Raw genomic sequence first — 23,949 nt, forward strand, 5'->3', positions numbered from 1 at the left:
TGTGTGTGTGTGTGAGGGCCCTGTGTGTCACAGGGGGCAGTTCTATGAGCTCTGTGCTGTGTGTTTATGTTCCAGGATGATGAGATCTCCTGCCTTTCACAGAAAAAAAGGCCCCTGGAATGCTCTGAATGATGGGACTGGGGCCCTCCACTAAAGCACTAGGATTGGACTGTTTTCCCCCGGCCATCCCTATAAGGCTCTGGCTGAGTGAGGCAGACAGGGAGAGTGCAGCCCCGGCTCCATGTTTGGGAAGTGGGAGGGGGAAGTGGAGGATAGGGTCTGGGAGCTACATAAACTCTCCCCAGGCCAGTGAGGGGGCACACCATCCTTGAGAGGCATACCCCGGCCAAGCACTGTCAGGGTAAGTAGGCCACCACCTCACCTCTCCTTTCTCCCTCTCTCTTCCCTGCTCTTCTCCTATCATCTTCTTCCCCCTCTCTCTTCCCTGCTCCTCTCAGCCCCTCTCTGTCCTCTCTCCTCCCTGCACCTCTCCTATCATCTTCTTTCCACTTCTATCTTCTCTGCTCTCCTACCATCTCCTCCTCTCCAGCCTGCCAGTCTGCCTGACTGCCTCAAGTTGACACCTGCTAAATTGGTATCTGCTAATCTGCTAGTCTGAGTCAACTGCAGGGGTCAGCACCTTACAGCACAGGCGGCTGCTCAATTTAAACCAAGCACATTAGCCTTGAAGAGCTTTGGCTAATCTCGCAGGTGTATGTTAATGCAAGACAGGGATTTTGAAGTCTCACAACTAAGTCACTGTGGTCTGTTGTGGGTATTAAGTGCCACAGCTCTTGGAAGAGATCTTAAGCATCATGCTGTTGTGGTTCACTTAGGATTTGTGGTTGAAGAAGCAAGTGTTGCTGCTTGAAAGAGTGTGGTAGAATAACACAGTTGTAAATGCTCAATTTGCAATGTCTTGTTGCAACTAAGGTATAGGCTCAGAAACCTGTTATCACTTATAAATTGTTTTTTCAGTTAGTTGATCATAGTATTAGACAGCTGGGTCAGTGCCATAACGCAAGGTATAGGCTCAGAAACCTGTTATCACTTATAAATTGTTTTTTCAGTTAGTTGATCATAGTATTAGACAGCTGGGTCAGTGCCATAACGCAAGAGAAACATTTCTCTCAAAGGTTGTCTCAAAGTCTTGTAACGTCTCTTGGAAACAGTCAGGCTCATAGATTGTCTCATAGAGTGTTAAGTCTCTTGGGAACTCAGTCAGTTTGGAAAGTTTGGTCGTTTACTGTCTACAGCTTTGAAATGTGGAAAGCTTTTGAAATGTGAAAATTAGGTGATGACTGGTTGCATATAGGGGTCTCTGCTATGTTCTGCAAATGACGGGAGTCTTGAAGAGTTCAACACCAGCCAATCTTCAGCAGTGAACTCCATCATAGTTGCTCATGGTGCCCTCTGCTGGAAAGCTTTGGAAATCCTTTATTCCAAAGGTTTATGACTAAATATGGTTCTCCTTGATTCTGCTGCCCTCTCTCTCTCTCTCTCTCCCTCCCATTCCTGTCATGTTTCTCTCCTTTCTAGTTTTTTTTTACAATTGTAGACAGGCAGGGCCAGAGAGGAAGGGAGTGAAGGAGAAAGGTTTTCAAAGTCCAGTCCAAAGACAGACATGATGTCGCATCATTTCCTAATTAGGAAGTTTTCCCAGGGTGCTGAATCCATTCATTACAGACTAGAGTACAACCCTAACCCTAACTGAGGAGGTTTGCAGGGTAACTCCTATGGGGAGTTTTGGTCTTAATCATGAATGTTCTGCTATTAATGTTACATTTGTACAGTGTTATAACATTGTGTAACAATGTGCTCCATGGGCTTTTGGAAACATTTATTTATATTGTACTCCAAGCACATCCCAACATTCCAAATGGACTTTTTCACTTTTAATAGGAATAGCCTACATCCTTTTTTCACATTTTGACTAGTGGATTTACCTGAGCCATGTATTCCTGTATGAATTAATGTCAATAATTACCACACCAGACTTTTGTTGTGGTTTACGGTTTTCATGAATTCACCTCAGAAGGGTGTGGTCACATTACTTTAGAGGGATAGACTTACTCTCACACACACACACACACACACACACACACACACACACACACACACACACTAATCTACCATTCTGTAGATGTTAACTTACTCTTCTGTTTGGTGCCCCTGCAGTGATTGTCTCCAGTCGGAGTAAGGAAGGTAAAGCAAAGAATTGGCAATGTGTGACGACGAAGAGAGCACCGCCCTTGTGTGTGACAATGGGTCCGGTCTGTGCAAGGCAGGCTTCGCCGGGGACGACGCCCCCAGAGCAGTATTCCCCTCCATCGTAGGCCGTCCCAGACATCAGGTGAGCCGCCATTTGTCCATCAAAAGAGCGGCTGGATGTAACCGACTTCTGATTGGGCGACTTTTTGACCGTAGTCTTTCATGGTCCTTGTTATATTCTTAATTTCAAAGCAATTTTATTTAAATGTTTCACTTTTGTTACCCATCATGGTTTAAGTCTCCACACAGCAAAGTCTATTTGTTGAATTTCAGTGCTAGCAATAGCATCCACTTTACAGTGTGGTGAGTGTGTTTCTGAGCAGCCTGTTCCTCTCCCCAGGGTGTGATGGTCGGCATGGGACAGAAAGACAGTTATGTGGGTGACGAGGCGCAGAGCAAAAGAGGTATCCTAACCCTGAAGTACCCCATCGAGCACGGCATCATCACAAACTGGGATGACATGGAAAAAGTAAGCCTATTACACCCTACTACACACAATACAACAATGACACACAGACTCATAAAACACACATGACTTGGACGACCATCAAAACAAAATCACATTGGAAAACAGGGACACACTCCAACATGGAATTTGATGTGCGTTCATTTTCCATCATGTCACCCAAAAATAGCCCCTCAGCCAACACAACTCCCCGGGTGGCACTTTGGGATCCATCCAGTGGCATTTAGATCCAGGATCTATTCTCAGAACTACGACATGATCATTGGTTAGCTAAAGAGATGTTATGCTAATGGCACCCCCCCATCCTCCACCATGGCAGTCTTGTCATGTAATTTAGCTATGACTCATCCCCGGTGACTAGGAGACAAACATGTCAACCAATTATCTCAGGGCACATGCTGTCATCCCCTCAACAGATGCATGCAACAGATGGTGTTATTCACTTAGAATCGTAAATTTCTCTCAAGATCGACCTCAATGTTTTGTGTGGGATTTCAACACGGGCCTCAATCGAACCCCTTTTTTTTCACCAGGTTGTGGTGAGGCTGTTTGTTTGATTGGTTTGTGTGTTTTGTGTGGGTTGGCAGATTTGGCATCACTCTTTCTACAATGAGCTCCGTGTGGCCCCAGAGGAGCACCCCACCCTGCTGACAGAGGCCCCCCTTAACCCCAAAGCCAACAGGGAGAAGATGACCCAGGTGATGACCCTCATACACTACAGCTGGGACTTGGTCCAATGTATATCTCTAACCTAGCCTTTTAAGGCTCTGTAAGGCTCTTGATATATACAGAAGAAATGTGTTACACGATGCTATGACCTTTGATTAGTGCCGTGAGAATGATATGTTAGTGTGAAAAAATAACACTGTAACCTAAACAAATGGTCCTGTTCTAGATTATGTTTGAGACCTTCAACGTTCCAGCCATGTACGTAGCTATCCAGGCTGTTCTGTCCCTTTACGCCTCTGGTCGCACAACAGGTCAGTCTAACACACCAGTCAAAACCAGCCTCATTTTATACTGACCATTCAGTTCCACTGGGTCTTAACCTTCGTGTCCTCCCAAAAAAACAGTGTCCTCCTAAACCTCCACAGGTATTGTCCTTGACTCTGGTGATGGTGTCACCCACAACGTCCCCATCTATGAGGGTTATGCCCTGCCCCACGCCATCATGCGTCTGGACCTGGCTGGCCGCGATCTCACTGACTACCTCATGAAGATCCTGACCGAGAGGGGCTACTCATTCGTCACCACCGGTCAGTAGGAACTCTGGGATGGGCAAATCTCTGATGAGACTATATTCTCTCATACTGTACAGTATATGACTTTTAAGCAGAGGCCTACGCGGACACAGAGGTGCTGTTCTGCCAAACTACCAATCAATCCATGATCTAACCTCCCCCTTATCCTCCCATCTCTAGCCGAGAGAGAAATTGTCCGCGATATCAAGGAGAAGTTGTGCTACGTGGCCCTGGACTTTGAGAATGAGATGGCCACCGCTGCCTCCTCCTCCTCTCTGGAGAAGAGCTATGAGCTGCCCGACGGTCAGGTCATCACCATCGGCAATGAGAGATTCCGCTGCCCCGAGACCCTCTTCCAGCCCTCCTTCATCGGTAATCCCACTCTCTTTTTCTTGTATCCCTTTTTCACTCTCTCCATCTGCCGTTCTCTCAACAGTTTGAAACAAGGATCTATCTCTGTCTCTTGTGACTCTGTGTGATTTCCTCTGGTTTCCTCCCCAGGCATGGAGTCCGCTGGTATCCATGAAACCACTTACAACAGCATCATGAAGTGTGACATTGACATCCGTAAGGACCTGTACGCCAACAACGTCCTGTCAGGAGGTACTACCATGTACCCTGGCATCGCAGACAGAATGCAGAAGGAGATCACTGCCCTGGCCCCCAGCACCATGAAGATCAAGGTGTGTAGAAGATACTAACATCCAGAGTTAACTTACAAGTCACTGTGTGAGATGTTGTGTAGGGACTTTACCTTGTTCGGTATAGTATTCATCCTAATTTAAAGGTCTATTTTTTGCCATTCACAGACAGTAATGATATTGGTCCATTTCAACGCAATTATCCTTTTTACCTCTTTACTTTGAATATAAATCTTTGTCTTGATAAATGTTTCGTGATTTCATGCAAGTTGTTACGACTCAATCTGAAGCGAAATATCACAGATTTTTGTCTCACTAAGCTTTATTGCACTGTACCTTAGTCACTGCATATATGTGATTGGCTCATTCTGTGTATTAAATGACATCTTCTGTGTTACCAGATCATCGCCCCACCAGAGAGGAAGTACTCCGTCTGGATCGGTGGCTCCATCCTGGCCTCCCTCTCCACCTTCCAGCAGATGTGGATCAGCAAGCAGGAGTACGACGAGGCCGGCCCTTCCATTGTGCATCGCAAGTGCTTCTAAACAAGGCCCAGACCCACCCACCCACCCACCCACCCACCCACCCACCCCAGCCCACTCCCTCCCTCCAGCCTCAATTTCTGCTCTCGTTCTTTTGCCTGTAAACTGTGAATGTGTCCCCTATTTACCCTCCTGTGTTTCTATCTTTGCACTGCCCACCCCTGAGTGAATGTTATGTTATGTTATTGGTTGGTTATGTTTTTTTGTTTTTTGTTGAATAAAGCTTGAATGTGCAGCTGATATAAAACTTTGGGGGCCATTGGGGGCCATTCCCGGGGGAGTGTATATAGATTCCAGCAGTGGCGATAGAATGAAGTAGAAGAGGCTGAATCTGTTCCACAGCGCTATAGCATTATCCCTCTTTTGTTCACTTTGTTCAGTACTTCATCCCTGGATGTGGTCTCTCGCATGGCTCAGATCACTGCTGAAAGCTTCAACCATCTGACTGTTTGTAAAGATCCATGTGAACATGAACGAACACCCAAGGAAGGAATAAAGCTCTCATACAAGGGCCTCTGGCTCATACATTTGTATTACAAGTGTTTCTAATATAACTACTGTAACTACTGCTGCATCGAGCCACATTGTCAGTTACTCTTCTTTTCATACAAAAGACACCAGAATCTATGCGCCACTGCTACCCCACATTCTCCGAAAGTGAACTACAACAGAATGCCTGTTCGTAAAAGAAAAAATACTATTTCCTGGTTCATCCTTTCAGGAGAATGGCTTTGTTTATTCTCTAACAAAATAATTACAGCGACATACTTCATGCCCTGGATTGCAGAGGAACTGGATCTCTGGTCCTGTCTTGATAACCTGTTTTCACTCATTCCTTTCCCTTGATGACATGGTTCTGTTCATTTGGGGGGGGGGGGGGGGGGGGGGGGGGACGCAGAACAACTACATTTGACAACATCTTGGACAAGGAGATAAAGCAGTATGCATTTTTTATTACCAAAATGGCAGTGGAAAAGTGTGGTAGAGTCACTGCATTGACTGGTTGTCTTTCCCATTGCCAAACATAAAGCCACTACAACACAACATGTTTGTGCAGCACCACTGGGACAGCTGATCACACTGCAGCAATAGTCCAACACCACATTGTACAACTGATAATGCCATTATCAGCAATGCTGTGAGGGCGTGTGCAGAGTAAAAAAATATATGCCCGCTTCTGCCAGAGGTGAAAAAAGGACAGCTCCATTTTCTACAGCGAGGGGTGGTTAAAGGATAGCCTTGTCCCAGATCTGTTTATGCTGTTTCGCTAACTTCCATGGTCATTGTCAAGCCAAACAATGATGAGTTGCCAAGACGGCACAAACAGGTCTGAGACCAGGCTAGTTAACTGCTTCATGGGGGTGGAAAGTGAACTTATACCTGAGCTCTGTGTAGTCAAGGCCCTTGGGATGGCAAAAAGATACTCCTCATATAAGGTGTCTAATGCGTCTTTGCTTATACAGTGCCTTCAGACAGTATTCATACCCCTTGACTTATTCCACATTTTGTGTTACAGACAGAATTCAAAATGGATTTAAATATATATTTTTCTCTCACCCATCTACAGACAATACCCCATAATGACAAAGTGAAAACATGTTTTTAGAAATGTAGCAAATGTGTTCAAAAACAAATACAGAAATATCTCATTTACATAATTATTCACACCCCTTTGCTATGACACTCCAAATTGAGCTCAGGTGCATCCAATTTCCTTTGATCATCCATTAGACATCGCTACAACTTAAGTGGAGTTCCCCTGTGGCCAATTCAATTGTTTGGAGGTTATTTACAGTGCCTTGCGAAAGTATTCGGCCCCCTTGAACTTTACGACCTTTTGCCACATTTCAGGCTTCAAACATAAAGATATAAAACTGTATTTTTTTGTGAAGAATCAACAACAAGTGGGACACAATCATGAAGTGGAACGACATTTCTTGGATATTTCAAACTTTTTTAACAAATCAAAAACTGAAAAATTGGGCGTGCAAAATTATTCAGCCCCCTTAAGTTAATACTTTGTAGCGCCACCTTTTGCTGCGATTACAGCTGTAAGTCGCTTGGGGTATGTCTCTATCAGTTTTGCACATCGAGAGACTGAAATTTTTTCCCATTCCTCCTTGCAAAACAGCTCAAGCTCAGTGAGGTTGGATGGAGAGCATTTGTGAACAGCAGTTTTCAGTTCTTTCCACAGATTCTCGATTGGATTCAGGTCTGGACTTTGACTTTGCCATTCTAACACCTGGATATGTTTATTTTTGAACCATTCCATTGTAGATTTTGCTTTATGTTTTGGATCATTGTCTTGTTGGAAGACAAATCTCCGTCCCAGTCTCAGGTCTTTTGCAGACTCCATCAGGTTTTCTTCCAGAATGGTCCTGTATTTGGCTCCATCCATCTTCCCATCAATTTTAACCATCTTCCCTGTCCCTGCTGAAGAAAAGCAGGCCCAAACCATGATGCTGCCACCACCATGTTTGACAGTGGGGATGGTGTGTTCAGGGTGATGCGCTGTGTTGCTTTTACGCCAAACATAACGTTTTGCATTGTTGCCAAAAAGTTCAATTTTGGTTTCATCTGACCAGAGCACCTTCTTCCACATGTTTGGTGTGTCTCCCAGGTGGCTTGTGGCAAACTTTAAAACGACACTTTTTATGGATATCTTTAAGAAATGGCTTTCTTCTTGCCACTCTTCCATAAAGGCCAGATTTGTGCAATATACGACTGATTGTTGTCCTATGGACAGAGTCTCCCACCTCAGCTGTAGATCTCTGCAGTTCATCCAGAGTGATCATGGGCCTCTTGGCTGTATCTCTGATCAGTCTTCTCCTTGTATGAGCTGAAAGTTTAGAGGGACGGCCAGGTCTTGGTAGATTTGCAGTGGTCTGATACTCCTTCCATTTCAATATTATCACTTGCACAGTGCTCCTTGGGATGTTTAAAGCTTGGGAAATCTTTTTGTATCCAAATCCGGCTTTAAACTTCTTCACAACAGTATCTCGGACCTGCCTGGTGTGTTCCTTGTTCTTCATGATGCTCTCTGCGCGTTTAACGGACCTCTGAGACTATCACAGTGCAGGTGCATTTATACGGAGACTTGATTACACACAGGTGGATTGTATTTATCATCATTAGTCATTTAGGTCAACATTGGATCATTCAGAGATCCTCACTGAACTTCTGGAGAGAGTTTGCTGCACTGAAAGTAAAGGGGCTGAATAATTTTGCACGCCCATTTTTTCAGTTTTTGATTTGTTAAAAAGGTTTGAAACATCCAATAAATGTCGTTCCACTTCATGATTGTTGATTGTTGTCGATTCCTCACAAAAAAATACAGTTTTATATCTTTATGTTTGAAGCCTGAAATGTGGCAAAAGGTCAAGGGGGCCGAATACTTTCGCAAGGCACTGTATATACAGTATAGAAGGTACCACAGTTGACAGTGCAAGTCAGAGCAGAAACTATACCATGAAGTCCAAGGAACTGTATGTAGATCTCCGAGATAGAATTGTGATGAGGCATATATCTGGGGAAGGGTATAAAACTATTTCTAGAGTGTTGAAAGTTTCCAAGAGCACAGTGGTCTCCATCATTGGGAAATTGCAAACATATGGAAATACCAATCTAAGCAACCGGGCAAGAAGGACCTTGGTCAGGGAGGGGATTATGAACCCAATGACCACTCTGACAGAACTATAAAGTTCTTGTCTGAGATGCCAGAACCTGCCAGAAGGACAACAGTCTCTACAGCACTTTACCAAACTGGGCTTTATGGGAGAGTGGCCAGATGGAAGCCACTCCTGAGAAAAAGGCACATGACAGCACACATGGGGCTTCATTTATAAACTTTATATGCACAAAAAATTCCCCAAAATTCCCGTTTCACGCTAAAGTTGGATTTTTTTTTTTTTATGTAAAGAAAACTTGGTGAGAATGTGCTTATTTTCTCGCAAACTTTAGACCATGCGTATTCAGTTTCTAGTGGTTGAGGTATTGCATGGCAAGAAGTCAAAAGTAGACTAGCCTTGTGCAGGAAAATGTGACTGTCTTAACAACAACAAAATCGGGTAGCTAAATATATAATTCCCAGATGCTATCACTAGCCGTTAGTGAGAAAATCAATTTGTTGATTTTTTTGTATTCTAAACACGTTGAATGCATTAATGTCAAATTCCTCAAGTAGACAATATTTAAATTTATAAACAAAAAATATATATATCATAACCATTGCAGTGGAAATTCCTCATATTTTCTGGCCAAGATTAATTCATATTCCCGAAGTAGCCATACAACAAATGACCATGCGTAGCTCTCATTTAATTAGGCTTACCACCAGTATTAGATATGCTTTAATTTCCGAAAGTGAGCGCGCTTTATAACACACAATAGAATTCAACAGGTGAACAGACAGTTGATCTTTTGCATTGAAGTGTATAGGCTACCACTATAAGTAGTGGCCTATAGTATGAAAAATAAAACATCCCCCCCCCCCCCCCCCCCCAACTTAGTGCACTACGCGTTTACTAGTGGTGTATTAGCAGACCAATATAGCCTTCTGTAGCATGGGCAAAATTCCTATATTTCCAAAGTACACATTGATTGGTGTTTTTCAGAGTTATAATGTTCCTTCATGTGCACAGCTTTACTTCAGGTCTGTGTGTATATATGGGATGCACCAAGTTTATAAATCGAAATATTTTTTGTGTGCACCCTTTTCAGAAATGGTGCATGCAGATATTCTGTGTAAAATTTACAAGCCAGTTATGAGGCCCTTGGAGTTTTCAAAAAGGCACGTGAACAACTCAGAGCGCAAGGCAAAAGATTTTGTGGTCTAATGAGACAAACTTGGCCTGAATGCAGAGCGCTATGTCTGGAGAAAACCAGGCACAGCTCATCACCCGTCTAACACCATCCCTACCGTGAAGCATGGTGGTGGCAGCATCATGCTATAGGGGTGCTTTTCAGCGGCAGGGACTGGGAGACTGGTAAGGATAGAGGGAACAAATGGAGCCAAATACAGGAAAATCTTTGATGAAAACCTGCTTCAGAGTGCAAACGACCTTAGACTGGTGTGAAGATTTATGTTCCAACAAGACAATGACACCAAGCATACAGCCAAAGCAACGTTTGAATGGCTTCAGAACAAGAATGTGAAAGTCCTTGAGTGGCCCCAGCCAAAGCCGAGACTTGAATCCCATTGAAAATCAGTGGAAAGACTTGAAGATTGCTTTTCAATGCCGCTCCAAAACAAATTTAACAGAGCTGGAGAGAATCTGCAAGGAAGAATGGGAGAAAATCCCCAAATCTAGATGTGCAAAGCTGATACAGACATACCCAAGACAACTCAAAGCTGTAATCGCGATACAAAGTATTGACTCGGGGCTGTGAATACTTATGTAAATGAGATATTTCTATATTTCATTTTCAATACCTTCGCAAAAAAAAATACGTTTTCACTTTGTCATTATGGGGTATTGTTTATAGATGGGTGACACAGACATCTATTTAATCCATTTTGAATTCAGGCTGTAGCAACAAGATTTTGAAGACGTCAAGGGGTATGAATACTTTCTGAAGTCACTCATTCTTTGAGCACTTCGGTTTGTTCCTCCCCGCACAAGACATTCCACCTCGATGGGCTACTTCAAATAAGAATTGAGTTACGGTTTTCTTTTAGGTCAACACTTCCAAGATAAATCCAAGACTCACAAATAATGCAAAAAATGTCAAGGCTAAAATCCAACTGGCCAAATGTAATCCATTATAACTAAGACTAAAAAGACAACATGAAACGTCCTAAGCCACATAGTGCCATACCAATTCAATCAGTCCATTTTATATGACCTTTAAAAAAAATGTTTGTTCATTTGTTGAATCTCTGCATATGTAATCAATTGTGTAAATACTGTATCATTGTGTCTCTCAAGTCTCATCTGTTGTATCCTGTACCAAGAAAGTTAAGGGTAAGGATACCCTCACGGGAGACTATCACTCATGTAATCATTCATATAACACACGCACCTGCTCACACACACACTTTATTCTCAGCCAGTTGTTCTCACACTGAAACACCTAAGGCCATTTACAGTAAGCCTGCGTGCTAAAATAGTTCTCTCTGGAGAATTTCACATCAAATCTGACAAGCAGAAAGACTATCTGCCTCAAAAACTCCCCTCTGCCAAAATTGTCAAGCCAAGCTATCAAAAAGCCCCCAACCAAAAAAATCCCATACTTCAAGTGAATAAAGAGTTGATAAAACAACACCATTAGAACAATTCCATAGCTCACATCATTGTGTTGCAAAGCAGTTTCAATTCACAGTACCTCATTTCAAAAAAATAAATAAATACAAAAGCCTTCATTGTAAACAAAGGTATAAATGGGGCGGCAGGTAGCCTAGTGGTTAGAGTGTAGGGGCGGCAGGTAGCCTAGTGGTTAGAGAGTTGGGCCAGTAACCAAAAGGTTGCTAGATCGAATCCCCGAGCTGACAATGTAAAACTCTGTCGTTCTGTCCCTGAATAAGGCAGTTAACCCACTGTAGGCCCGTCATTGTCAATAAGAATATGTTCTTAACTGACTTGCCTAGTTAAATAAAGGTTAAATAAAAACATAAATAGGAGTTCCAGTATGTGATGGTGAGGGTTGTGGGTGTCTTGTCTTCCCCTCGCTGTCACCGGAGGTCCAGCACTGTTGTTTTCGAGTCCTTTATAACAACATGCCTACAGATCTGAAAATAGAAAAGGCCATGTTTAATTCTCAGGTTAACTAACAACAACAGTGGAGAAGCACAACCATGAATAGAGGGACATATTTTTTATATTTTTTATTTGACCTTTATTTAACTAGGCAAGTCAGTTAAGAACAAATTCTTATTTACAATGACGGCCTACCGGGGAACAGTGGGTTAACTGCCTTGTTCTGGGGCAGAATGACAGATTTTTACCTTGTCAGCTCGGGGATTCGACATGAACCCACACACACACACACAATAATACACACAAGCTCCATTTGAGACTGTGCTGAAAAAGAGGGAGGCTGCGGAAGCAGTGAGGCCTCCCTGTCTGCTGGGAGGATGTCTGTGTGTATTACTTACGCTAAAGAGCGGCGGGTCCTTGGAGTGTGGGTGAAAGCCCTTCAGTCTGCAGCCAGCGACCTCCCCCATCCCAGAGCTGGTGAGTCTGAACACTCCCGTACTGCAACACACAGATCACAGACACAGGACTTGCCTATATACAGTAGGGCTCATGGCCAAAGGAAGTCATGACATCCATCTGGTAAAGCTAGAGCGTCTTCCAGCCAAGCAACTGTAAGGCCTACATTAGGTTAGTCATCTGAGTTCTGAACTTATGCCCGAGGCTTATTCAGTGAGGTAGAACATTTAGAGCTGTGTAGAATAAGATAGAGATGTTAAGTATAGAACTGACACAACCCATTCTTCCACATCACAGAGAATCATCATGTCGGCTCCACACCACGCAATTCCGGTAACATTGCTTCCTTACTGAATAAACAATTTGATACCACCCACATTGCATGGATTGGTTTTCTTTAGCGTTAGCATCAGCAGGCTTACTCCTTCTAGCAGACAGGGACAGGGACTCACTCGTTGTGTTTGGGCGAGCAGACGATGGCGATGGCTTCAGGCAGCATGAGCTGGTAGGAGCCGTGTGTATGCAGGTCAACACTGGACAGGAAGGCCGTCTGGGTGGGGTGGGTCTGAGAACAAAGGAGAGCCACAGTCAGAAGAGTTGGTCGGGAGATAAAGATGTTAGGTGTTATATCTGATATTTATAGATTATGTTTATTCCCCAAAATCAGTGGAACTAGATTTCAGTCTGCCCCTCCACTGTGTAACTCCCATGTTAGGTGTTATTAGACCTGGGCATGTGGGGCCGCAGCCCTGATTTTTTGGGGGGGTCAAGTTCCAAACCTTTCGATGGTTAAAGAATTTCGAAATTGCAGGCTGTAAGTCTGATTATAAGTTTCCATAAACGGCGTATTTTTACACTCTAGGCAAGTGCTCAGATTTGTGACTGTCATGGTTTTATCATTACTTTAGTCAAAACCGTGTGTCTGTAGCCCAAACCATTCAAAAAGATACAATCCATTTTACCGGAGGTACAGTATCTTGTTTGTTTGTTTCTATCATGAATTCGGAGGAATTATTGGATAAATAAAATGTCCTGGGCAGTTTTAAAACTAGGTTACTCGCAGGCCGCTTACTAGCCTATTTGTCTCATAACAAACAAGCTGTTCAGTCATGTTACCTTTTAGCTAACAGCCTTGTAACTGGACACGCACACATTTGGATTAAGATGCACATGGAAAAAAAGAGATTGTGAACCCAAAAGTATACGTTTTATTTGAGTGGAAAAAAATGAATAGACATCATTTGGGTAGGGTGTAGCCCTGGGTACATTTCGGCTATGCTTTGTTGTCTTCAGAAGATTTTATGTTTAATTTATTTCTCCCACATCAGCTGATATAATTCAGTGGAACAATTCCTAATAAGTGGCTATCTCTTACAGAAAAACCACACGATTTCACAAATCAAATCAAAGTTTATTTGTCATGTGTGCCGAATACAACAGGTGTAATAGACCTTACAGTGGAATGCTTAATTACAGGCTCTAACCAATAGTGCAAAAAAGGTGTTAGGTGAACAATAGGTAAGTAAAGAAATAAAAGGGGTCCCAGAGCGCCAAGTCTAGGACCAAAAGGCTCCTTAACAGCTTCTAACCCCAAGCCATAAGACTGCCGAACAATTCATAAAATGGCCACTGGACTATAACATTGACACCCCCCCCCCCCCATCCGTTTTTTTTACACTGCTGTTACTCGCTGTTTATTATCTATGCAGAATCACTTCACCCCTACCTACATGTACAACTTACCTCGACTAACCTGTACCCCCGCACACTGACTCGGTACTGGTACCCCCTGTATATAGTCTCGTTATTGTTATTTTATTGTGTGACTTTTTATTATTTTTTACTTTAGTTTATTAGGTAAATATTTTCTTAACTCTTTCTTGAACTGCACTGTTGGTTTAAGGGTTTACACCTGTTGTATTCGGCCCATGTGAGAAAAATAACGATGTCACATGTGAAGATGTGTTTTTGGAACCCTTTGGAACCCTTCACATGTGATCAGATTTTCACGTGTACAGTGGGGCAAAAAAGTATTTAGTGAGCCACCAATTGTGCAAGTTCTCCCACTTAAAAAGATGAGAGAGGCCTGTAATTTTCATCATAGGTACACTTCAACTATGACAGACAAAATGGAGAAAAAAAAAATCACATTGTAGGATTTTTTATGAATTAATTTGGTCAATAACAAAAGTTTATCTCAATACTTTGTTATATACTCTTTGTTGGCAATGACAGAGGTCAAATGTTTTCTGTAAGTCTTCACACGGTTTTCACACACTGTTGCTGGTATTTTTGCCCATTCCTCCATGCAGATCATCTCCACGGACTTTCAACTCCCTCCAAAGATGTTCTATGGGGTTGAGATCTGGAGACTGGCTAGGCCACTCCAGGACCTTGAAATGCTTCTTACGAAGCCACTCCTTCGTTGCCCGGGCGGTGTGTTTGGGATCATTGTCATGCTGAAAGACCCAGCCACGTTTCATCTTCAATGCCCTTGCTGATGGTAGGCTTTGTTACTTTGGTCCCAGCTCTCTGCAGGTCCTTCACTAGGTCCCACCGTGTGGTTCTGGGATTTTAGCTCACCGTTCTTGTAATCATTTTGACCCCACGGGGTGAGATCTTACGTGGAGCCCTAGATCAAGGGAGATTATCAGTGGTCTTGTATGTCTTCCATTTCCTAATAATTGCTCCTAGTTGATTTCTTCAAACCAAGCTGCTTACCTATTGCAGATTCAGTCTTCCCAGCCTGGTGCAGGTCTACAATTTTGTTTCTGGTGTCCTTTGACAGCTCTTTGGTCTTGGCCATAGTGGAGTTTGGAGTGTGACTGTTTGAGGTTGTGGACAGGTGTCTTTTATACTGATAACAAGTTCAAACAGGTGCCATTAATACAGGTAACGAGTGGAGGACAGAGGAGCCTCTTAAAGAATAAGTTACAGGTCTGTGAGAGTCAGAAATCTTGCTTGTTTGTAGGTGACCAAATACTTATTTTCCACCATAATTTGCAAACATATTCATTAAAAATCCTACAATGTGATTTTCTGGATTTTTTTCTCTCTCATTTTGTCTGTCATAGTTGAAGTGTAATGTTGATGAAAATTACAGTCCTCTCTCATCTTTTTAAGTGGGAGAATTTGCACAATTGGTGGCTGACTAAATACTTTTTTGCCCCACTGTAGTTTATTTTACCAAATTGCTTTACATGTTGTCACGTTATCACATTAACTTCACATGAAAACATGTTTTTTTCCATAAGGGATCATTTTATTTTCTACAATGTAGAAAATAGTAAAAATAAAGAAAAACCCTTGAATGAGTAGGTGTGTCCAAACTTTTGACTGGTACTGTATTATTAGTCTATTTTAGTCAATCTCTCTATGTTTATCTCAAAGTGTACCAGATTGATGCATTTATGCTGTTGAAATAGAACAATGTCTTCTCTCGGGGGAGGATGCCCCCTCTGGTTTTGGGCTAACCTCCCAATGTCCTCAACTCCTAGAAACATCCCTGGCACAGACTCAGAAGGCAGGTCTATGATTAACTTTGACATCTGAACCAATGGACCGGGTTTCTATGGTGATATTTGATTATGCAAATTAAAGGGTGGGGAGTGGGCAAGTGTGTGTGTGTGTGTGTGTGTGTGTGTGTGTGTGTGCGCGCGCGTGTGTATGAGAGTGCATAAGTGTGTATGTATGTGCATAAGTGCATGTTTGAGTGCATCTGTGTGTGTACATGTGTGTATATGCTTGTGCATACAGTTGAAGTCAGAAGTTTACATACACTTAGGTTGGAGTCATTAAAACTTGTTTTTCAACCACTCCACATATTTCTTGTTAACAAATTATAGTTTTGGCAAGTCGGTTAGGACATCTACTTTGTGCATGACACAACACATTTTTCCAATAATTGTTTACAAACAGATTATTTCACTGTATCACAATTCCAGTGTGTCAGAAGTTTACATACACTAAGTTGACTGTGTCTTTAACTTCTTGATTCTACTTGAGACGCATATGTCTCAAGTAGGCACCTGGAAATGCAAATGCGCTACGCTAAATGCTAAATGTACTCGTTAAAACTCAAACCTTGATCAAAATTCACAAGCAGGGTATTGAATTAAAGCTACACTCGTTGTGAACCTAGCCAACAAGTCAGATTTTTAAAATGCTTTTCGGCGAAAGCATGAGAAGGTATTATCTGATAGCATGCACCACCTGAAAATGCCTGAATGCGACGTAAACAAAGACTCTGCTTATCCGACGCAGCACAAAACGCAGAAATAAAATATAAAACATTCATTACCTTTGACGAGCTTCTTTCTTGGCACTCCTACATGCCCCATAAACATCACTATTGGGTCTTTTTTTTCATTTAAATCGGTCCATATATACCCAAAATAGCTTTCTATGGAAGCTGTGTCATTCAGAAAAAAACATCGTTTTTTAACGCTGCATAATTTTTTTAAATTAAAAAAGTTGACGATAAACTTTCACAAAACACTTCGAAATCCTTTTGTAATCCAACTTTAGGTATTAGTAAACGTTTATAATCTATCAAAATGATTACAAGGCGATGTATATTCAATAGCTCCTCGTCTGCAAATCAATGGCTGCCATTGTCCACATTTACAGCGTCCTGGTGGAGACTGGAAGAAACGGATGCCAGATACTTGGATTTTCCAACAAAAAAATCAATTGAAAATGACGACAATGGCGACATCGTGTGGAATTTGTATGAATTGCATGCAGGTCGATATTAAATTTTGTCCTCTTTTAACAACCCATGAAAGTGACTTATGGAAATTATTTTTAGCTTTCAGAGAGCAGTTTTTCTTGCGTTTTTCAATGAAACACACGATCTGTTATAGTCACAGCCGTGATTTAACCAGTTTTAGAAACTTCAGAGTGTTTTCTATCCACACATACTAATCATATGCATATACTATATTCCTGGCATGAGTAGCAGGACGCTGAAAAGTTGCGCGATTTTTAACAGAATGTTCGAAAAAGGAGGGGGTATTTAAACAGCTTGGGAAATTCCAGAAAATTATGTAATGGTTTTAGAAGCTTCTGATAGGCTAATTGACATCATTTGAGTCAATTGGAGGTGTACCTGTGGATGTATTTCAAGGCCTACCTTCAAATTCAGTGCCTCTTTGCTTGACATTATGGGACAATTTTAAAAAATCAGCCAAGACCGAAAAAATATTTTGTAAACCTCCGCAAGTCTGGTTCATCCTTGGCAGCAATTTCCAAACACCTGAAGGTACCACATTAATCTGTACAAAAAATAGTATGCAAGTATAAACACCCTGGGACCACACAGCCGTCATACCGCTCAGGAAGGAGATGCATTCTGTCACCTAGAGATGAACGTACTTTGGTGCAAAAAGTGCAAATCAATCCCAGAACAACAGCAAAGGACCTTGTGAAGATGCTGGAGGAACCAGGTACAAAAGTATCTATATTCACAGTAAAACAAGTCCTATATCGACATAAACTGAAAGGCCGCTCAGCAAGGAAGAAAGCACTGCTCCAAAACCGCCATAAAAAAGACAGACTACAGTTTGCAACTGCGCATGGGGACAAAGATCGTACTTTCTGGATAAATGTCCTCTGGTCTGATGATAGAAAAATAGAACTGTTTGGCCATAATGACCATCGTTATGTTTGGAGGAAAAAGGGGTTTGCAAGCCGAAGAACACCATCCCTAACGTGAAGCACAGGGGTGGCAGCATCATATTGTGGGGGTGCTTTACTGCAGGAGGGACTGGTGCGCTTCACAAAATAGATAGCATCATGAGGTGGGAAAACTATGTGGATATATTGGAGTGGTCATCACAAAGCCCTGACCTCAATCCTATAGAAAATGTGTGGGCAGAACTGAAAAAAACGTGTGAGAGCAAGGAGGCCGACAAACCTGACTCAGTTACACCAGCTTTGTCATTAGGAATGGGCCAAAATTCACCCAACGTTTTGTGGGAAGCTTGTGGAAGGCTACCTGAAACGTTTTACCCAAGTTAAACAAATTAAAGGCAATGCTACCAAATACTAATTGAGTGTATGTAAACTTCTGACCCACTGGGAATGTGATGAAATAAATGAAAGCTGAAATAAATCATTCTCTCTACTATTATTCTGACATTTCTCATTCTTAAAATAAAGTGGTGATCCTAACGGACCTAAAACAGGGAATTTTTTACAGGGATTAAATGTCAGGAATTGTGAAAAACAGAGATTAAATGTATTTGGCTAAGGTGTATGTAAACTTCCGAACTTCAACTGTATGTGTGTAGTGTCGACTCACATGGATCCAGCCCAGAGTCAGTAGGTTGTGGTGGTCCTGGAAACTAAAGAGCTCCTCCACGTTCTCCATATCACAGTAGTCTGGGCCGGCTGACTGTTTGGGCACCACCACGTGGGTCAGCATGAACTCGTTTTGAGTCTGGAAGAGACAAAGGTAACACTTCCTATGAGTTAATGCATTACAATGCACAACACAGTCGCTAATAACTGTGCATAAGTCTACTGGCACTGAGGTACTGATGTTGCTATTTTGCAGGATTTAGAACACCCACCTACACACAGCAATGCACATGACGTACAGTACACCATCAAATGAGAGCAAATACTGTAGCAACTACAATCAACTTTGAACACCTTACATTGGCAACCTCCCGCTCTCCTCCTACTTGACATAACTATTGTTTGCAGATGGAATGGCACTGAGTAAAAATGGTATCTCCGACAGTTTGCTTAGATAAGGTAAGCAGTAGCCTGGGAAGTTTGACTTTCCCCAATAAAGTGGTAGTTTGTCGACAAAATAAAATAGATCAATGTTTGTGTGGAGAGCAGAGCATGTCTTACCAGTTTTCCACAGAGTACCCCACATGTCTCTATTCCCCTGGCTGTGTTACTGTCGGCTAGCAGTAGAAACCTGTAGGTCAGGTCTCTAGGAATGACCACCCGCCTCAGGCCCTCAACCCGTTGATCTGTATGGACACACACACACCACACGTAAGCACAGTATGTGTAACAACAATAATAGGATGTCCATCAGTGTGACTCATGCAACACAAAAACATGCATCAACAGTGACTAACCAGCTCAAATATATACACCATCTATTAATGTACCTCATTATTGACTTCCCCATTACCTTACTCATGGTTAGTCTCTGAGTAACAATCACTCAATCGAAAATATAGAACCTAGATGTTATATACTAATTGGAGCAGGACACTCACTATGTACGCCAGCCAGTGTAGCTGCTGGCTTGCTGCTGGGGAGAAGCTGTTTATTGCGGTTTGGGTCGAGACGAACATGGTTCTTGGAGGAGTGGGACAGGCAGGCCCCGTCTGTTTGTTCAGGCACTTTAGCGACCGCCTCGTCTCTGCGATTGGCCAGCTCCTGTCTGCGCAGTTGGTCCTCAAAGTAGCGGAACTGCTCCGACTCCATCTGCATCCTGCGCAGCTGCGCCACCCTCTGCCTCTCCTGCTCAACCAGAGACATCTTCTGCAGCTGCTGGCCGCAGCAATCCGCCACCACCGCCTGGCTCTGCACACGCATACAAACGAGTGCACAGATGAACACGCACGTGCAGGCACAAACCGAAGATACAGACACAACACTTCATATCTGTGCCATTTTAATATTAGTACAACTTGTTGATATACATGATCTTACTCCTAAATATTCCTCATCACTACTTATCACAAACTACAAATGTAACCACAGACTGCTGCATTGAAGCATTCACATTCGCCGAAAAAGTGGTACAAACACCGCACTGTAACTAATATGAACAGGTGTTGCACACTAGCACTGGGCTTAGAGCCACACATTGCGCTCCCAGCCAGCCTCCTAGCGATTCTCAAGGAATGTAACGAAAGGTTCCGATGCTAAACCTTACCTGACTTTTGAGATACTCTGTTTGTTCCTTGTTGTACTTCTCGTGGAGGAGCTTCTTCAATTGATCTTTCCGCGGAAATGCGACATCTTGCAACTTCTGAGAATAAAATCAACTGTGTGAGTGCAGGCAGGGAAATACTTTCTTCCATTAGCCGTGGTGCTTTGCAGATCCAATGGTCAATAAGTGTGGGCCAAATCCTTACATGACGAATAGAAAACGATGAGCCATTCATCTACCATTTCAAAGATCTTAATAGATCGTAGTGGCGCTTCTATTGTTTGTATACAAAAGGTAATCTACAGCCCTTTCTAAACTAGTGCTGTTCCTGAGCTGACCTTGGACTCGCTTACCTTTACAGACATCACTTAAATCAAAGCAGACCTGAATCCCCCCCACTAAGTATGAGGCACCCACTAAGTAGCCAACCACTCAGCCAGACAGACAGGGCCCTCGTACCACTCCTCTCTCCATCCCTCGACCCCTCTCTCCATCCCTCCAGCCAGGCTAATAAGCCCTGATGTTAATGAGCTTTCCGCAGGGCTGAGCACCACATGGGTCCACTCAAAACAGAAGCCCCAAGGGCTTACCTTTATTATCACCTGTTTCTCAGGCACACTGCACTGCTGGTAGTCTCGATGGCTGGGGAGTTTCTCGACAAACAGACTAGAACACAACAGAGAGATAATGGGTGGTTAGACAGATTACAGTAGTGCATTAATCATCAGACACTGTACTTGATCTGCCATTAGTACATTGGACATAGCCCAACGGTATGCTAGTACTACACTCTATAATAGGCCCTAGTCTAGACACAGGTATAAGATACTCTCTCTCTCCTCTCCTTACGTGATGAACTTGTTGTAGAGGACGTAGGCATTCTCCAGGCTGCCCTCCTCCAGGTACACGGCGGCCATGCGCTCCATCTCCACCCCGGACCGGAAGTAGCGGTGTGGCGTGATCTCTTCGTTGATCTCGATGCTGCAGCCCATCTTGCTGAGGGCCCGCACGCGCTCTGCCGCCGTCAGGCTCACATCCGTGTGGTCCGGCTCGGCTGCCAGCTTCTTCTGTCGGGGGTCAAAGGTCACCGGGATCAGAGATCAACGTTCAAGCACCAGGGTCAGAGTCCGAGAGGACACGGGCAGAGCAGTCACAGAGGTCAACTTAGGAGTCAAAGTAATCACAAGCATTGGAGTGTAGTAGGTGTCCCTAGAATCTGATCAAAGGCTAGTGTTGCATTTTCCCATCTAATGGATAAGGTTAGGCTAGGACTAAGTCATCCTGGTTATCAACACCAGCATTAGAACACCTCTTTCTCTACACCCCAGGGCCTAAAACAACACATTCATCACTAACATTGCATCAGTACCAGAAAAACCCTAAGGCCAACAGTCTGACACAGCAACCCTATCACCCCTAGCAGCAGTACTACTGTAGCTTCTTCTGAAACAACAGCTTGCATCAGCACGGGCTGTCTCCCTCAGTAGTCTCCCAGCCGTCCCTCTCCAGGTGGTCACATGACCGGACAACATCATCACTGTTCATCCTTCCCAGGGACAGGGCGGCCAGTGCAGGTTCAGTGGGCGGGGGTTGGGGGGATTAAGGGGGGAGCTGATCGGAAGCCTGCTCCCTCTGAGCTCGCTGCTATGCTAGCCCCCGCTTTGGCCTGAGCGGCCCTGCTCTGCACCATACTAATGAGCGCAGCAGAGTACACACTGGACACTGCTGATGCAGAGTTCCCATAAGGTTACTATTGAATGTGGGCGTCTTATCAAGATCCTACTGGACTCTACAGGGGGAAATTGACGAAGCCTGCAGACAGAACCATTGCTCGCAGAACATAATGGGCATAATAATGGGGGAAATGTTTGGACACTCAAAAGTGTCAAATTTAGACATCCTTTTGGCAGTGATAGTTGAAGCAGGCATGAGCGCTCTCTCTTTTGAGGGCTTAATAATAACATCTCCTTTGTCTAATCATCTATTCATGAGCAGCGGAAGTAAAGTCTGAAGAGGCTAACATCCGCTCTGTCCCCCATTCTCTCCTTCCATCCATCTCTCCCAACGCAGGATGGAGGGATGGCCCTGAATGGAGAGATGAGTCTGAATGACAGAGCAGCTGCAGTGGGAATACTAATGGGAGTGAGTCAGAGGAAACCGTTGGAGTGGACCCCCCAGACCCACTAACCCCACTCCCCCCCCCCACTCTACAGAATAAATCAATACAACCCACCCACACGCCTTCCCAGACCCCCATAAACTCATTCACCCCAGCTTTCCTATACTAACCTTGAATCTTTTCATTCCCAAGACGAGAGCCCTCTAGCCCCTCCTTTCACACCGCCTCTTCTTCTCCTACCTATCCCACTCCACACACAGCTCACCCCTCACCCTAAGTACCCTCACCCTAAGTACCCTGCTTCACCGCCCCACCCTAAGTACCCTCACCACTGACTGACAAGACTCACCAGTGTGCTGAAGCTGAAGCCTTGCTCCATGGTGTCTTTAGACTGCAGGGTCACAGGTTCCAATCTTCCCAATGTGTCCATCCGTCATCTCCCAAGATTATAGCCCACTGGAGACGAGAGGAGCGAAACCTTAGCTTGGCTAATGGCCATGACTCTGTTGTGTAATTATGACCATTGGATCGATAAGGTTTCCTCTCACTGAGAGAGACCCATTCATGTTGTCCACAGAGACAGCTTACCCTCGGTAGTAGTCATATAAATGGTCAAGAGCTTGGCTTATAACCTGACTTGAATTACAAGAATGACTATTGGATTTGTTTAGCTTTTCCAGCCGTATAGTTTCTCTGTTGTTTCATAGCACAAGAGTTTCCAAAAGCAGCCTCTCAATCAAATTCAAACAGGCTTTTCAAAATAGCTCAACATGCCTCCCAGAAAATGTGCTACTGTTGCTATGGCAGCTTGTAACCAAGCAGCAAAATAGGGTGAGTCATGGACATATTTTGCTGAGATGAAATCCTTGATGGGGCTTTATCTAGCTTGGTCAATTAGCAGATTTCAGCAGTGCATTTAATCATCTGGGTTCCCTTTATTCTTCAATCCAAAAATTACTCTTGATACTGCAAAAGATTTGAACCATTGTGTACAGTACAAAATGGGAACATGGTGTGAAATCTAGGTGTAATTAACACTGCTTGAGGCTGACTTTAATGTTGTGGGGAAAAAAACTACTTCAAGTCAGTGACTGTAAAATGACCATATTTCTGCAGTTAATAACTGTATTTAATCATAAATATATTTTTTAAAGTGGTTAGAATTCTGAAATATTTTCACGCCAAACTGTTGAACTGTAGTGTACATTGACATTGGGGTGGTGCTGGAGATGTTGCATATGGAAAATTTCACCATTCATGTGTTTGGATTCCTACTTTCTCTGCAAGAAGCAGCAAATCTCAAGCAGATGGGAACAACATTCACTGATTCAAATACTTGAAAGGCTTCAGTCACTCACAGATTATGAACACAGCATGACTAACTTAATGCATGAAAGATCAACTAGATTTCTAATTTTTGGCAATGTGTCTTATTTTCAATAAATGTACAATATTTTAGCCGGCATTTTGTACATTATCACCCAACATTCTCATTATCAAAATGTGTCTGGATTAAATTCTCGGGTCAATTTTACTTTAGAAAGCCTAACTTATTTTAATAAAACAAAATCCGTTGCTGTAGTTTGTCCGTAAACTCACAAAAATTGTATTT

General features: G+C 43.2%; 2 protein-coding genes across 3 annotated transcripts; one reads left to right on the top strand and one right to left on the bottom strand.

The window, feature by feature from the left end:
- The first annotated feature begins 303 nt into the window (after window positions 1-303).
- Window positions 304-5,686, top strand: LOC139376572 (actin, aortic smooth muscle). Its single transcript, XM_071119314.1, has 9 exons — window positions 304-361; window positions 2,179-2,353; window positions 2,612-2,740; window positions 3,325-3,435; window positions 3,633-3,717; window positions 3,832-3,993; window positions 4,159-4,350; window positions 4,480-4,661; window positions 5,021-5,686. The coding sequence occupies exons 2-9, from the start codon at window positions 2,225-2,227 to the stop codon at window positions 5,162-5,164; spliced, it is 1,134 nt and encodes a 377-aa protein (XP_070975415.1). The 5' UTR covers window positions 304-361; window positions 2,179-2,224; the 3' UTR covers window positions 5,165-5,686.
- Window positions 5,687-9,682: 3,996 nt separating this feature from the next.
- Window positions 9,683-22,788, bottom strand: LOC139375601 (AMSH-like protease). 2 transcript variants are annotated; one of them, XM_071117391.1, is made up of 10 exons: window positions 22,687-22,788; window positions 21,068-21,285; window positions 20,821-20,884; window positions 20,222-20,317; window positions 19,557-19,866; window positions 19,177-19,301; window positions 18,617-18,754; window positions 12,765-12,877; window positions 12,255-12,354; window positions 9,683-11,888 (listed from the first exon to the last, which is right to left on the bottom strand). In XM_071117391.1, the coding sequence occupies exons 1-10, from the start codon at window positions 22,765-22,767 to the stop codon at window positions 11,832-11,834; spliced, it is 1,302 nt and encodes a 433-aa protein (XP_070973492.1). In that variant the 5' UTR covers window positions 22,768-22,788; the 3' UTR covers window positions 9,683-11,831. The 2 variants fall into 2 exon arrangements, with proteins under 2 accessions (XP_070973492.1, XP_070973490.1); XM_071117389.1 differs by having other exon boundaries at window positions 20,809-20,884.
- Between the last annotated feature and the right edge of the window lie 1,161 nt (window positions 22,789-23,949).

Source organism: Oncorhynchus clarkii, chromosome 20, assembly GCF_045791955.1.
Source record: "Oncorhynchus clarkii lewisi isolate Uvic-CL-2024 chromosome 20, UVic_Ocla_1.0, whole genome shotgun sequence".
NCBI classification, from domain to species: Eukaryota; Metazoa; Chordata; class Actinopteri; order Salmoniformes; family Salmonidae; genus Oncorhynchus; species Oncorhynchus clarkii.